At 39.9% G+C, this 17760-nt stretch overlaps 1 protein-coding gene across 3 annotated transcripts in view; it reads left to right on the top strand.

Moving 5' to 3' along the window:
- abcc4 (ATP-binding cassette, sub-family C (CFTR/MRP), member 4) overlaps positions 1-17760 on the top strand; it is a 77167-nt gene that overhangs the window by 55577 nt on the left and 3830 nt on the right. For all 3 annotated transcript variants that reach the window (XM_017482055.3, XM_017482053.3, XM_047158983.2), the window contains 6 exons: positions 191-291; positions 412-600; positions 910-1155; positions 5107-5279; positions 14566-14671; positions 17006-17140. In XM_017482055.3, coding sequence (XP_017337544.1) covers positions 191-291; positions 412-600; positions 910-1155; positions 5107-5279; positions 14566-14671; positions 17006-17140 — 950 coding nt within the window. The remainder of the gene's footprint in view (positions 1-190; positions 292-411; positions 601-909; positions 1156-5106; positions 5280-14565; positions 14672-17005; positions 17141-17760) is intronic.

The following is a 17760-nucleotide window of genomic DNA, read 5'->3' as shown; positions in this document are numbered from 1 at the left end:
TATATACATATACATATACATATACATATATATATATATATATATATATATAATGTGTGTGTGTGTATATACTGCATATATATTGTATACGTAAATTGGAGAAGGTGGAGGTCAATGCTAAGATGTTTGATGGAAAAAAAACATATTAATGTGTAAGCTTTAATAATGATACTACGTCTGTATCTGTCAGGTTTGGAGGCAGGTTCTGTTGGCTTAACCTTGTCCTATGCTGTAACCCTGATGGGCATGTTCCAGTGGGGTGTCAGACAGAGTGCTGAAGTTGAGAATCTGGTAAAGCCTTCTTTTTATCCACACTGGCATAATATTAAGGAAAAGCTTTAAAGAAAAACGCTAAAAGTACCTATTCACTGATGCCTCACTTGTTCATTGTGTGTGTGTGAATGAGTGTAGATGATCTCGGTAGAAAGGGTGGTGGAATACACAGAGCTGGAGAATGAAGCATCATGGGAAACACAGAAGCCACCTTCAGAGTGGCCAAGCCAGGGATTAATTACTTTTGACCAGGTCAACTTCTCCTACAGTTCCAATGGGCCTTTGGTGCTGAAAAACTTAACAGTAATGTTCAGACCCAAAGAAAAGGTAAGTCAAACCACACATGCTAGTTATTATGCATTCATTTGGGCGGCTATGGCTCAGATCATAGAGCGGGTTGTCCAGTACTCGCAGGGATGGCGGTTCGTTCCCTGGCCCACACGACATGGGTGAATGAGAAACAGTGTAAAGTGCTTTGTAGAACCACCAAGATTAAAAGGTGCAATATATGTGCAGACCATTTACCATCATGTTTTTTTTGTACTGTAAATCTATTAGCATGAAGGAAGCATAGTGTTACAGTTGATCAGTGTCCTTGATGTATAACTGAACTTCCTAATCTGTTACGTTGGTAAGGTTGGCATCGTGGGTAGGACAGGTGCAGGAAAGAGTTCTCTGATCTCTGCACTGTTCCGACTGGCAGAGCCACAAGGAAAGATCTACGTGGACGGTGTGTTAATTTCTGATATTGGACTCCATGACCTTCGCCAGAAGATATCTATTATCCCACAAGATCCAGTGTTATTCACTGGGACCATGAGAAAGAACCTAGACCCCTTCAAGGAGTACTCGGACAAGGATTTATGGAATGCTTTAGAGGAGGTACACATACAGTCGGGTCCATTAACAAAGTTATTGTTACTTCAGCTGACCACTACAGTATACTGGACTTGAAATAATTTACAGTCATATATATATATATATATATATATATATATATATATATATATATATATATATATATATATATTAGAGATGCCTGGAGAGATTAAAGTTTTTATTTGCATTTCTTTCAGAATTCTTTTAAATTAAACAATATTAATTTAAAAGAAGGTGTAAAAGGCAGAACTATCGTTATCGGTTATTGGTATCGGCCGATTTCACTCTGAATAATCGGTTATCGGTATCAGCTGAGAAATTTAGTATCGGTGCATAGCTTGTGTGTGTGTATGTATATGTGTGTGTGTGTATGTATATATATATATATATATATATATATATATATATATATATATATATATATATATATATATATATATATATATATATATACACACACTTTGAGCTCATATTCATTATTATATTGTGTGTGTTTATGTGTGTGTGTGTGTGTGTGTGTGTGTGTGTGTGTATATGTACACATACAATATAATACACATAAACACACAATATAATAATGAATATGAGCTCAAAGTGTGGACTTTCAGCTTTAATAGTAGATACATTCAAATCAGGTGAATGGCATACGATTTGCAGCATTTTTTAAATAATGGACCCTCTTTTTAAGGGACCAGAAAATAATTGCTTTTTTTGGGGGGTTGCTTTCGAAGTCCATCTGCACAGTGAAGTGCTGCCAAATGAGTTTTGAAACATTTGGCTGAATCTGAGCACATAATATAGCCCTATACACTTCAGAATCCATCCACTTCAGTTTTATTTGTACAGTGCTTTTAACAGCGGACATTGTCACAAAACAGCTTTACAGAAATATATAAATTCTGACAAAAATATTAAATTTATACATTTTTTATAATCAATGTGAAATTTGACTGGGAGCCAGTGCAGTGTGGATAAGAGGGGTGATGTGCTCATATCTTATGGTTCTAGTAAAGATTCCAGCAGTTGCATTTTGGACTAACTGGAGCTTGTTTATGCGCCTGCTGTAACATACAGATAGTAAGGCGATACAATAATCCAACCCGGAGGCAAAAAATAATAGCATTAACTAGATTTTCTGCATAATGTAGTGACATTATATTGCTTATCTTAGCAATAGTTCAACAATAATGAAAAACTAGTGAAAAACAACAATAATTAATAAACTTCATTAATATTTCATTATTTAACAATAATGAAAAACTAGTGTCAATAATCACACCAAGGTCTTTTACTGCTGTACATAATGAAACTGAAAGGCCATCCAGAGTTACTATGTAATCAGCTGCATGTGGTCCTAGTACAAGTACTTCTGCTTTGTCAGTATTAAGTGGAAGGAAGGTAATAATCATCTAGTGTCCAAAGTCCTGTACATATCAACTTTATTAAGCTGAGTCTCTCATCTGGCTTTGCTGAAGCATACAGCTGTGTATCATCAGCATAACAGTGGAAGCTAATAACATGTTTATGAATAATTTTACCCAGTGATAGCTTACAGCCAGGTCCATAAGTATTTGGACAGTGACATAATTTTTGTAATTTTGCCTCTGTAAACCACCACTAAGGATTTGAATTGAAGTGTAGACTTTCAGTGTTATTTCAAGAGGTTTAACAAAAATATTGTATTAACTATTTAGGAATTACAGCCATTTTTTTTAATAGTTCCACCGTTTTCACAGGCTTAAAATTAATTGGACAAACTAACATAATTATAAATATAAAGATTCTGTTTAATACTAGGATGCAAATCCTTTGTAGTCAATTACTGCTTAAAGTCCGGAACCCATGGACATCACCAAATGCTGAGTTTCCTCCATTGAGATGCTTGGCCAGGCCTTCAGTTGCTGCTTGTTTGTGGGTCTTTCTACCTTTCGTTTTTGACTTCAGTAAGTGAACAGTATGCACAGTTGGGTTGAGGTCAGGTGACTAACTCTGCCATTTAAGAACATTCTATTTCTTTGCCTTAAGAAACTCTTGGGTTGCTTTTCTGGTATGTTTTGGGTCATTATCCAGATGTCTTATCAGTTTTGCAGCATTTGTTTAAATCTGAGGAGCATAGCTCTTGTTTTTCACTTGTTTTCACTTGTTTTTGCTATCTTTCTGATGGGTTTATATAAAAAGTTTTGTAATCCCTACACTATTTACCCGATTTGTATGTAAATACCCTTAAATTACAGCTGGAAGTCTACAGTTTGAGCTCTTATTCACTATTTAATTTCATCTCCAGTATACTGTGGTAGGCAGCTAAATAACAATAACTTTGTCAATGTCCAAATATTAATGGACTTGACTGCACCTTGTACACACACTCTCACTGGATATCATTACATGCCATATTTGTGAAACTAATAATGTTTGTGGTTTTTGTGTAGGTGTACTGCAGATATAGAGTGTTCTTCACTAATATGGGCACCCTTGGTAAATGTGAGCAAAGATGGCTGTGAAAAATTGTCTTTATTTTTTTAACCTTTTGATCTTTTGTTCATAAAATTAAAAACAAAACAAAACACTCTGATTTCATGGATATCAACCAATTGCAAACAAAACACAGGTTTATCAAAAAAATTTGAATATCATGGGAAAGTATTTTTTTTCCTTAAGTGGAACTTTGATATATTCTAGATTCATTACACATAAAGTGAAATATTTCAAGCCTTTTTTGTTTTAATCTTGATTATTACGGCTTATGGCTCATGGAAATAAAAAATCCAGTATCTCAAAATATTAGAATAAAGAATTTATAATACAGAAATGTCGACTTTCTGAAAAGTATGTTAATTTGTGCACTCAATACTCGGTCAAGGCTTTGATCCTTTTGCACAAATTACTGCATCAGTGCGGTGTGGCATGGAGGCGATCAGCCTGTGGCACTGCTGTGGTGTTCTGGAAGCCCAGGTTGCTTTGATAGCAGCCTTCGGCTCGTCTGTATTGTTGAGTCTGGTGTCTCTCGTAGATTCTCTATGGGGTTCAGGTTAGGCGAGTTGGCTGGCCAATCAAGCACAGTAATACCATGGTCAGCAAACTAGTTACTAGTAGTTTTCACACTGTTGGTAGATGCCAAGTCCTGCTGGAAAAGCAAATAGTTATTTTGTTTATTATTTTGTTTAAATATCTTATTTTCTTCATTTTGTACTGCCCTTTAGACGCTAAAAAAGATGTCTCCCAGAAGACAAAATACTGACAATTTACACTGATCATCCTGTTTAAAGGTTTACATTCCCCTGGCTCTTAATGTATCGCGTTACCTTCTTGAGTATCAGTGAATGTTTGCACCTTATGTAATAGTTGTGTATGAGTCCCTCATTTGTCCTCAGTCTGAAAAGATGGATCTCAACATCATATAGCCACTGTTGGAAAGGGGTCAAATATGCAGAAGATGCTGGAAAAGCAAAGAATGTGCAGGACCTGGAGGATTTTTCTGAGGAACAGTGGGCAGTTTAACTGCTCAGGACAAACAAGGGACTTATGAAAAACTATCACAAAAAAAAAAACAGTCTTGGACCATCCAGGTAACGACACACAGTATTAAGTATCAAGGGTATGTAAACTCTTGAATGGGGTAATTTTGATAAATTCAGCTATTATCTTGTCTTGTGGATTATATGTAAACATCTGTTATGTGAAATAGCTTATTCAGGACAGTACTAAATAAAAAAATAACATGGGATTTTTATGATTCCTCTTATTTTGTTAAGAGTATTAAGATTTTGCAGATTCTGCAAGGGGTATGTAAACTTCTGACCGCAACTATATTTACCAAGGGAGCCAATATTAGTGGAGTACACTGTACATGTATTGACTATAATGAACATGTACTCAGATACTAAGCAATTAGGTTAAAATAGTCTATTGTTTTGTGCCCCCTGATCTTGTGTTTGTGTATGTATACACTTTCAGGTCCAGCTGAAGTCTGTGGTGGAGGAGTTGCCTGGTAAGCTAGAGACCATTCTGGCTGAATCTGGTTCTAACTTCAGTGTTGGCCAGCGGCAGCTTGTGTGTCTTGCCAGGGCCATCCTGAGGAAGAACCGAATCCTTATTATTGATGAAGCAACAGCTAACGTAGACCCCAGGTGAGAGACATCATATGGTGTGGCAACAATTTTTTTTTAAAAAACTGTAAACATATTCATACAAAATAATACTGATGTATTCTGTTATAACAAATAGATAGTTCAACAATATTATATAATCAAAAAATATTAACTATTGATTAAATATTTAGAAATATAAAGTTTTTTATTATTACAAACTGGAAGCATGATGTGGTGATTTTGCACTTAAAGTGAAATTTTTTCCCCATTTTGTTTACTTTTTTTATAGATAAATTTTTTTTTAAATATAAAAATACAAATCCATTTATTATAAATGTGTTTTTACATTTAACAAATTTATTATTTATAACAGTTTTTAAAAATTTAACATTATATTGCATTATAATTAACATTATATATCTTCCAACATTTATTTCTATAGCACATTTAAAACAACACAAGTTGACCAAAGTGTGTTACACTCCCAAAATAATTATCTTCAAGAATTGTGATATGAAATTTTTGTCATTTTATCTACCCCTAAATAATAATTTTTCTTTTTTATAAAAGTGCAGTCATAAATGAAGTTTATGACTTCCGTTTGGCTCAAACTGTCATTCTGGTACAATTCGTGACCAAATATTGGGGATTTTGCCCTTCTATTATGTATTTTGGTTGTCCCCAAACATGGAAGCAGCTACAGGACCTGGTTCTGAGCCATAAATACAATAACTGCTCTTTGTGGACAGTTTGTGAAGATTCCACATTTCTTTTGTCTCATTTATTTTCAATTCAATTCAGTTTTATTTGTATAGCTCTTTTAACAACAGACATTGTCCCAAAGCAGCTTAACAGAAATATATCAATTCAGGATATAGATTTTAACTGTATGAATTTATCCCTATTGAGCAAGCCAGGGGCGACTGTAGCAAGGAAAGAGTTCCCGAGACGCTATGAGGAAGAAATCTTGAGAGGAACCAGACTCAAAAGGGAACCCGTCCTCATCTGGGTGACACTGGATAGTACAATTATAAATAAATCCCTTCTATAAATGTGCTAAAACTACATGCTGAAATGGTGCAGTTGTGTAACCAGGAAAATTCAATACAGTTTTTACATGAAGTCTGTTTTGTTGAACTTATCCACTGTTCACTAATGGAGACTTGAGTGCAAAACTGTTTGTGGTCATTTCAATGCTAAAGCTATCATAGCAATTGAAGTCCTAGCCATCACAGTATAACTGCTCATATGAATTGACGTCCAAAGTCATCTTTATGGTTTTTAACTGGTACCATTCTCAGTAATCTCAATGATTTTTAGGCTGCACCATGTGGGGCTATCCTCAGCAGAAGCATGTGACTTCCAATTGATGAGCACTCCAACCAGTAGTAGGACATCAGGATGGAACAGGCATGTCCAGAGAGCAGAAGGGGTCAGGCTCACTGGTATCTCAGGGGTATCATGTATAGCTCAACAGAAAGAAAGAGAGGGAAAGAGAGGGAGAGATTATTAGGTATACTTATTGTCCTATAATGGTTAAGGACAATGTACTTTGCATGAGTGCAAGCAAGACTAGCTATGACAACATAACTAAAAGGGTGAGCCAGAAGGTAACACAGACATGAGGACACCCTGGGACATACGGCACCAGCCACTCCACCATCAACAAACCTGGGTGAATGTGTGAAAGTGGGGGGGCAACAACATCCATACAGCCCAGTTCACCACAACACTCTATGATTGCAAGCCCTCTAGATCTGCTCCTTTACCTAAGGAAAAAAAACATTCCAAAAACTCTTGACTAAACAAATATGTTTTCAGCCTGGACTTAAACACTTGGGTGGGTTGCACCAATAAGGATTAAATTAAGCACAGTTTAGAGCTAATCTAGGATTTGTTGATCTGGGCTTTATTTTAAATCAAGTTGTGTTGCACCACTTAATTTTAAACACAGATTAACAAATCGGGGATTTGAATTCCAACCTGCCATTAAAAATCTACATTTACGATTCATTTTCTCCGCCATGATGGATTTGCCATTGACAACATTGCGGCAGTGCATGCGGATTTCATAAACGTCGAAATATATGAATTCTCCAGTGTAAATCTTTCACTTCAAAGGGCTCATAAACTTTAAACTGTGAATTTTTAAAACATTCAACTGCCATTATTAAACACTCTTTCGCATAACCGATACAGGCTGAGAAAAGCAGGCTGCGCATCTTATTAGAAGCTCAAATTTTACAAGCCATGAAAATTTATTATATCAATTAATGGAGCAATATGGAACAAAAATTGAAGACAAAAGACAGATAACATGACAATTAAAAAGAAACAAGATGCCTGCGTAAAAGTGCAAGGCTATTAAAATCTTGAGCATGTGTGGTGTGGCTGCATTTCGGTCAGTGCCATGTCTAATTGTAGGTTCAATTTTTTAATTTATTCTAATCACAGTTTTCTTGCTGAATCGGTACCTGTTCAGCACCATCATAAAACTCAACAGGGTTGAGACAGTCCCTTATTTTTCTGTGAGGAACTCTTTCATTTTCTGCAATCCACCAAGTAAGTGCTGCCATTTTGACAAATTTAAACCTCCTCAATAGCAAGTTCAAATTTAATCATTAACTGAAATTTAAATCTGAGTTTAAAGTGATGGAGCAACAAGATTATAGTTAATCCAGGTTTATTGTGAAATCAAATCCAGGATTAAAGTGATGGCTTAAATGTACAGTGCATCCGGAAAGTATTCGCAGTGCTTCACTTTTCCCACATTGTTATGTTACAGCCTTATTCCAAAATGGATTAAATTCATTATTTTCCTCAAAATTCTACAAACAATACCCCATAATGACGTGAAAGAAGTTTGTTTGAAATCTTTGCAAATTTATTAAAAATAAAAAACAAAAAAAGCACATGTATATAAGTATTCACAGCCTTTGCTCAATACTTTGTTTGATGCACCTTTGGCACCAATTACAGCCTCAAGTCTTTTTGAGTATGATGCTACAAGCTTGGCACACCTATTTTTGGGAAGTTTCTCCCATTCTTCTTTGCAGGACCTCTCAAGCTCCATCAGGTTGGATGGGGAGCGTCGGTGCACAGCCATTTTCAGATCTCTCCAGAGATGTTCAATCGGGTTCAAGTCTGGGCTCTGGCAGGGCCACTCAAGGACATTCACAGAGTTGTCCTGTAGCCACTCCTTTGTTATCTTGGCATATATATATATATTCAAGGAATCTGGTCAAATCTCGGTGTGTAAAGGGCAAGGCCAAAAACCACTTCTGAATGTTCATGATCTCTGCTCTCTTAGATATCACTGTCTTAAAAACCGTTATGTGTCTGTAATGGCTTTCCTGACATGTGTTCGGGAATACTTTAGTAAACCTTTGTCAGTCAACATCATTCGCCGCTACATCCACAGATGCAAGTTAAGGCTTTACTATGCAAAGCAGAAGCCATACATCAACACTGTCCAGAATTGCCACGGACTTCTGGGACATCTGAGATGGACAGTAGCACAGTGGAATCGTGTTTTGTGATCCAACAAGTCAACATTTCAATTAGTTTTTGGACAAAACAGCTGTCGTGTTCTCTGTAGCAAAAAGGAAAAGGACCATCAAAGGACTGTTATCAGCGTCAAGTCCAAACCCAGCATCTGTCATGTTATGGGTGTGTGTCAGCACCATTAATGCAGAATGATATGTACACATTTTGGAGCAACATATGCTGCCATCCAGAGCAGGACAACACCAAACCACATTCTGCCTGGAGTACAAGCACATGGTTGCATAAGCAGTGAGTATGGGTGCTAGTATGGCCTGTCTGCAGTCCTGACCTGTGTCCGATTGAGAATATGTGGTGCATTATGAAGCGCAAGATAAGGCAACGAAGGCCCCATACAGTTGCTCAGCTGATGAAATGCATAAAGGGGGGAATTCCCCTTGCTAAACTTAACCAACAGGTGTCTTCAGCGCCCAAATGCATAATAATGCTAAATTAAATATACTTGGAATCCCAAATGGCTTCCTACTCCCTACATAAGTGCACTACATTTTGGATTAATATTACCTTCCAGAGCTTATGTAGTGTATTGTAGAAAGCCATTTGGATGTCAGCCTTTAGTTCATGTTCCAGCTATTTAAATAGCTATGCTAGCATTTAGGTTGTATGGCTGTCACATTTTGAACTCATGAATAATTTGAGGCAAAAACACTGCACATAATTACAAGTACATGTGCATTTGACGTGTACTGCACTGGTAGCCGGAACAATCTGGCGATAAGGAGCTGAAGAACTGGGGCTTATATATATTTCAGATTAGGTGAGTAGATGAGGAACAGGTGTGATCAATGCAGGTGGTCTGAGGTGGAGTGCTACACCCATATACACACAAACAGAAATGAGAGAGAAAGAAAATACTGGATACACAAGCAAATGAAAGAACAGGGAAATACACAGGAGCTCCAGCCTGGACAATGACAGTACCCCCTTCTCAACGGGAGCTTCCAGGCGACCTGCCTGGCTTGTCTGGATAGGTACGGTGGAACTCATAGATGAAGAAGGATTCCAGGATAAAGGATTTGGGTACCCAGGTCCGCTTCTCCAGTATGTATCCCTCCCAGTCCACCAGATATTGCAGGTCCTGTCCCCTACGGTGCACGTCCTGCAGCCTCCTGATGGTGTAAGTAGGGTGATCATCCATGATCTGGGCAGGTGGAGGGAGGTACAGGCTTGAGTTGGGAAATGTGAAAGGTAGGGTGGAGGATAAGCACAGGGGATAAGCACAGGGATATGGGGAGTTTGAGTTTCACTACGGAGGGATTGATGATGCTCTTGACAGTAAAGGGACCCAGATAACAGGAGGAGAGTTTCTTGGCCTCAGTCTTAAGTGGAATGTCCTTGGCTGAAAGCCACACCCTTTGACCCAGCTGTTAGTTGGGTATTGGGACCCAACACTTGTCAGCCAGGTGACGATTGCATTCAGTGGAGCAGAGCAGGGCAGACTGGGCATGGCATCTTTCCAGACCTTGCAGTAGAGGTGGGCTTGCATGGAGGGGACCGCAATGTTGTCTTCCTGGCTGGGGAACAAGGGAGGCTAATAACCCAGGGAGCACTCAAAGGGAGGCATACCAGTGGTGGTACTGGTTAGGGAGTTGTGGGTGTACTCCACCATGGTAACTGGGAGCTCCAGGTCAAGGGGTTAAGGGCTGTGACACACTGTAGTGCTGCTTCCAACTCCTGATTGATCTGCTCTGCCTGGCCATTAGTCTGGGGTGAAATCCAGAGGACAAACTTACTGTGGCTCCAAGAGCATTATAGAATGCTCACCACAATTGGAAATGAACTGAGGCCCATGGTCAGAGACAATGTACTGGGGGATGCAACAGAATAAGTGGCTGATGAGGAGGTCAGTAGTTTCTCAGGTGGTGGGGAGCTTGGGCCACAAAATGTACAGCCTTGGGAAACCGGTTGACTATGGTCAGGATGACTGTATTACCCTGTGAAGGGGTGTAAGCCAGTGACGAAGTCCAAGGTAATGTGTGACCAGGAGTTGAATAAGGCTGGCAGGCGGGAGGTGAGAGGCCTTACTTTTGATGCACATGGTGCAGGCAGTGACAAAGGCCTGACTCTCAGCATAGATGGCAGAAGTGTTGCTTTAATAAGCTTAGGGTGCAAATGGAGCCAGGGGAACAGCTGAACTGGGAACAATGAGCCCACTGGAGGACCTGGGAATGCACCGAGTCAGGGACGAACAGGCTGCCAGGGGGCCCGTTACCTGGGACAGGTTGAGTCAGTTGCGCTCTCCAGATAGCAAACACAATCTCCCATGTAATGGCCCCCACCACACACCACAGAGGCTGGAGGGAGGATGGTGTTGGGGCCTGAGGTGTCATCTTCTGGGGCAAACTGGCAGGTGAGGGCATATGTCTTACCATTCTTAGAGCCAGGAGGGTAGGTGATTGTGAAATTAAACTGCCTGAAGTATAAGGCCCAGAGAGCCTGGTGAGAGTTGAAGTGCTTGGCGGTCTGGCTGCTCAGCCCCCTCAAACCAGTGTCTCCACTCTTCCAAAGCTAGCTTCATTTCTAGCAACTCATGATTCCCCACATTTTAGTTATGTTCCTTGGGGGAGAGGCGACGAAAAAAGAAGGCGCACAGGTGGAGTTTCTGGTCGGGAAATAATTGTTGGGAGAGCACTGCCCCCACACTCGAATCAGAGGCATCCACCTCCATGATGAATTGCCACAAGGGTTCATGTTGGATGAGCAAAGGGGTAGAGGTGAATAGTTCTTTGAGCTTAGTAAAGGCAGCTTCTGCCTCAGGGGTCCAAATGAAAGGAGTGGAGGTGAGCCTAGTGAGGGGTGCCTTGACTTGGCCGTAATCCCTGATGATGAGGCGATAGAAATTGGCTAACCCAAGGAAACATTGGAGCTGTTTCAGGATAGTTGGTTTGCGCCATTCGACAACCGCTCAGATCTTCTCAGGGTCAGCCTTGACCTGCCCACTCTCAATGACATACCCCAGGAAGGTGACTGAGTAGGCATGGAACTCACATTTCTCTGCTTTGACGAACAGGCAGTTTTCCTGGAGTCGCTGTAGGACTTGCCGGACATAGTGGGTATGCTCGGTGGGAGTTCAGGAGAAAACCAGGATGCCATCTAGGTATGCAAAGACAAAGTGGTTCAGGAATTCGCAGAGTACATCATTGATAAAGGCTTGGACGACAGCTGGAACATCGATGAGCCCGAATGGCATGACCAAGTATTCAAAGTGGCCCAGTGGGGTGTTGAACGCCATCTTCCATTCATCCCCCTCTCTGATCCTAACCAGATGGTACATGTTCTTCAGGTCCAGTTTAGTGAAAATGGTGGCTCCGTGCAAGGGCTTGAATGCTGAACTGAGGAGGGGCAAGGGGTACTGATTCTTGATAGTGATGCTATTCATGTCTCTGTAGTCAATACAGGGATGGAGGGATTTGCCTTTTTTGGCCACAAAGAAAAACCCAGTGCCCAGGGGGGAGGAGGATGTCCAGATGAAGCAAGCAGCAATGAAGTCTTGGAAGTCTTCCCCAGCAGTCTGGGAAGCTAGCTCCTGATTGAGAAAGCTGTCCTCTGTGCCCAAGTTGATCAGCGCAAGCAGGGGAACAGAGAGCTGATTGTGGTGCAGGGTGGCGGGTATCTGGAAGTGGAACAGGGAGGTGTATGTCCAGCTTGCCAGTAGCCCCCTCTCTACTGGCAAGACCCCCCCCCCCCCTTAACTGAAGTGGACAGGTAGATATGAAGTGGCCTGGTTGGCCACAGTAGATGCACACACCAGCCTGGAACCAACTGTCACGCTCGGCAAGGTGAGCTGGGCCTGGCCTACCTACATGGGTTCATCATCTGCTGAGAGGGAGATGGGGGGACTGAATTGAATACTCCACCACACTGCGGGGCCCCTGGCAGAGGGACACTCTCAGAGAATGTCCGAAGGTGGCCACGGAGAGCACTGTGGTGGGGCAGGTCTGAATGTAGGGGAGTCAATGTTGGCCAGATTGTTCTATTATGAACACAGAGACAAGGGGACCCAAGCACAGAACACAGACACAGAAATTCAAGGTTAAATGGGTTTTATTTAGGATATAAGGAAGTGAGGTTGTGAGATTATTGAGTGGTCGAGGTCGGAATTCAAACCTGGGTTCGTAACGTAACGGTCAGCTGCTTTATCGATGTGCCATGAGGGAGAAAGCGAGGCTTAGTGTGAGGGAGGCGAGGTGGGGCTGGGCATAGCAGGAAGAGAGCTGGAACTGAGCAGACAGGACATGGGAGCAGTGAACACGAGGAGAAAAAACACACAATGAGCACAGGATAACGCGACGAGAGAAATGAGAGCTGGAATTGTACCACACGAAGCTAGAACAATCTGGCGATGAGTGCCTGAAGAATCGGATCTTATATACACTGCAGATTAGGTGAGTAGATGAGAACAGGTGTGATCAATGCAGCAATCATGCGAGGCATGAGGTGGAGTGCTATGCCTAGACACACTCACACACACACACAAAAGACAGAAAATACTGGAAACACAAGAAAGGGAAATACACTGGAGCGCCAGCCTGGACCATGACAGTTCCTACCAGCTTTGCACACTATTTGGGAGTGATTTTGCCGGCAGAGATGCTCCAGGTTCTTCAGGTGTGTTGGTTGTTTGTTGACTGCAATTTTCAAACAGTGCCACAGATTCTCAATGAGATTCAGATCTTCACTTTCCAAACTTGGAGCACTGTAGAACATTCACCTTTTTGTTTTTAACCACTCCTGCATTGCTTTGGCCATATGTTTGGGGCCATTGTACTGCTGAAAGTTTAAATTTTCTGTATTTTCTTCCATCTATTCTCCCTTCACTTTTGATGAGAAGCCCAGGTTCTGAGAATGAAAAGCCTCCACAGAGCATGATGCTGCATATAGCAAATTTCTCTGTAGGGATGGTGTTAATTCATCTACTTGTTAATTGAACATACTAATTTTTTTTGTTTGGCTTTTTGCCATTGTTCTGGTGTTTACTGTGTAGGAAAATTAAAGATTAACTGCAGTCTTCCAAACAATGAAATTTTAAGTAACATATGCAGCATCGTTATACCTACTATATAACACCTGCACGGTAAGCAGAGTTGAAATCTGCCACAGTGGAATTCACCACAACATCAGAGCAGGAGAGAAAAGAATAAGCTATTTAATCACTTTAAATGATCATTACCTTTAACACTATATGACACTGGTCTGTTTAATCTTTTCAATGTCACAGTATATAGTGGCAGTGTAATAGTCACAGAAACAATGGACCCAACAAACTATTTAACTGCTGATGCACCAAACTGATAATTCTGTACTTCAACACAAACTGAAATTCAGGATACACTTGGCCTCTGCAAAGACCATGATTGAATGCAAATGGTTCATAATCAGCCACTGTAAAATGTTTACATGTCCATAGATTGCTTAGTGCCCTAAAATGCACAGAGTGTATGCATATGAAAAATGCTACATGTGCATGATGATCAGGTAATGACTTCAAGTTGCTGTTGCTTTTTAACTACTATTTTAATTTGCATTATGATTGAACTTGCCTATATGTAAGCTGAAATTATTTGGCAACTAAAATTACAATGTATCCTTAACTGTAAACTTTATCTCAGCTATGATTTTGCCAAGTCGTAATGTTTCATGTGAATGTACCTGACCTGTATAAGTCAACCCACATGCCCTTCTGGCAAGCTGCATGAATTACACATCATTTACTCATATCCTGTGTTAAAGTGCTAAGGCTCTGCATGTGTGAATTTTACAGAACAGATGACCTCATTCAGAAGACCATTCGGGAGAAGTTTCAGGAGTGCACTGTCCTAACCATTGCCCACAGACTCAACACAATCATAGACAGTGACCGAATACTGGTGAGTGACACAGAGCAGTTTCACTCCCTTTTTTTCCTCAAAAGGCTTTAGCTAGTGCCCTTAGCTAACAGACACCACACAGGCTTAGCTAATGTTCCCCCAAAACAGCAGGGACTGTTTTGGGTTCAGGAGAAGGGCTTTGGCATGGCTGTTCTTCACTTAGTATGTATGGAGCAAAATTTGCTGTAGATTAGATTTACCAAGCAAACACATGAATAAAGAATTTATATAGCAGCTTAAAACAGATGAAAGGCATTGAGATGCCTCTTAAGCCCCTTAATAGATGGTTGTCCAGTAACGCCAGTGTGTGGAAACTTAAATACACTGACGTGCTGCATTATCTTTTTGACCTTATTATTATAGGTCTTTTTTTGTGGCTGTACAAAGCCTGCTGCCACAGCCTATTGGTATTGGGGTTATAGTGTTGTGTTGTCATTTTGTGGCCTGTGCACCTCACATTGTCCAAGAGCTTGTGAAACAAATTGGAGGTCTGTGTAAATGAGGTCACAAACAACAAAATGTTAATATATGAAATTGTAATTCATTGCAATAAATACTTTTTGTGTGAACAGATAGTGTATAATTTCAGCACATTCATACCGAGTGCTATTAGTTAATTTAGTAATCCCGTATGGAAATACATACTTGGTAATAAAATAGCTGAATAAAATAGGTGAAAAAAGCTGTATGAAGTGAAGCAAAGATGTACTGTTTGCATTGCCTTTCATCACTTTGCAAACCACGTCTTCTCTGAATTGATTGTCTCTGCCTAATTACACAAAGAAATGGATTACATTATTACAAATCATTACAAGGTGAATGAATAGTGTGCAACTAACAAACAAGTGCACTTTTTTGATAGACCTTCTGTGTGTTGGTTTTGGTAATGTGAATGTGTATAATGTGTATGAGTAATATGTAGTAATAATCATCATCATATAGCAATGTTCTATGTCAGTATATAGCAGTTTGTATTTTGTGTTCATGTTTTATTGTCAGGTTGCCTTCTCACCTGAGCATCAGGAATTTATGCACATGCATTTTAACTGACTGAAAAAGGGATCTGGATCTGTTTTGTGGATATAGAACATGGTTAAGCTTAATATGCAGTATGAACATCTATATACAGTTTCCGTAAAAAAAGAGTATTTGCTCCTACTTGATTTCTTTTATTTTTGCATATTTGTTACACTTAACTGTTTTAGATCAAACAAAATTTATTATAAGACACAACATAAACACAGCAAAATACTTAGCTACTGAATTATTTAAGTTTGATTGATAATTGAGTTCAATTCGGTTAGACACAACCAGGCTTGATTACTGCCAGCCCTGTAAATAGAACTTTTCCAGCAATGTGAAGTAGGCTAAAAGATCTCAATACGTAGCACAGTATGCCATGATCAAAAGAAATAAAAAAGAGATTAGAGAGAAATTTATTGAAATATATTAGTCTAGAAAGGGTAACAAAGCCATTTCTAACATTCTGGGATTCCAGCAAAGGCAGTGAGAGTAATTATCTCCAAATGGAGAAAATTTGGAACAGTGGTGAATCTTCTAGACAATCAAAATTCCTCCAAGAGCATATCAACTACTCATCCAGGAAGTCACAAAGACCCAAGATGAAAATCTAAGGAACTGCACACTATGCTTTCCTCAGACAAGTTTAGTGTGCTTGACAATAAATCCACCATTAAAAAGAGACCCAAATTGTGTCCATAGAAGTGTTGCAAGAGGAAATCCACTGCTAACTAAGAGGAACATAAAGGCTAAATTTGCCTAAATCACCTTGTTGACCCCCAAGTCTTTTGTAATAATAGGGAATCAGGAGAGAGCAAATACTTTTTCACTGCACTGTAAATCTTTTTATTTTATTTTATTCAGGGTAGTTTTTAACTGCTGTATGTGGCTTACCCATTTTATTTAGGCCTGAATTTTGTTTGAACACACTGCATTATCTCTGTTGTTTTTCACCTAGGAATACACATCCATGGTTAATCATACTGACTCATACTACTTTCAATCTTTGCTAGGTGTTCAGTTCACTTGAACACACACACACACACACACACACACACACACACACACACACACACACACACACACACACACACTCTTCACATAATTACTGTTTACCTCATACTAACGCCTGCTCTTGCTGATGTTATTACAGCTTACTGGCTTACTCACTGCTGTCATTACTGCTGATCAAGGTCTGAAAAGCTGACAGTGGATGAAAATATTAATCTCCCTCTATGTATGATTACACCATACTGTAAGTATTGTTTAGAGGCTCTTACTTAAAACCCCTGACACAAAGTCCCTTGCTTGCAGGTTCTCGATGGGGGCCGCATACATGAATATGATGAACCTCATGTGCTGCTCCAAAACAAGGATGGAATCTTCTACAAGATGGTGCATCAGACAGGAAAAGCAGAGGCAGCCTCATTAATACAGCTGGCAAAAGAGGTACTGTACAGAAAACAATCAACAAACATAAATACCTATTCAAACATACACTTTTTCACAAATGTACCTATTTTCATACATTCCATATTCATTAACTTACTATTCTGACTTCCATTTGCTCTCGCACGCATGCACACACGCACACGCACACACTCACACACACAAACTCCACCTGAACACATGTATAGGACCAAGCAAAAGGCTAGGCTTTAAACTTTATACTGAAAAAATAAATTCATTCAGGTGAGTGCAAACTCATTCTGTACACACACATGAGCCATGGAGATTCCATTCCTGCATAAACATCATGTTCTCTTTTCTCCCATCATGTTCTTTATCTGTGTATGTCACTGTACCTGTGATAGAAACGCACAAAACTGTTTGAAAGAGCTCTGGCCATTGTGCCTTTACTCTGTATCAGTTATCACTCTCCTTTAGCAGGTTGATGGGGAGCTATTGTAGGAGCCTTTTGCCCAACTCCAACCAAACACCCCCCTGACATCCCTGGTCTTTCTATGGATCAGGTTTCCCTTTGCCTCCCAGACTGCTGAGTTAATTCACAGAGCTAGCCTCTGGAGATTACTGCTGAGCTTTTCAAACACACATAATCTGATACTGCA

Source organism: Ictalurus punctatus, chromosome 12 (genome assembly GCF_001660625.3).
Source record: "Ictalurus punctatus breed USDA103 chromosome 12, Coco_2.0, whole genome shotgun sequence".
NCBI classification, from domain to species: domain Eukaryota; kingdom Metazoa; phylum Chordata; class Actinopteri; order Siluriformes; family Ictaluridae; genus Ictalurus; species Ictalurus punctatus.
This window is presented reverse-complemented; position numbering and strand designations above follow the sequence as displayed.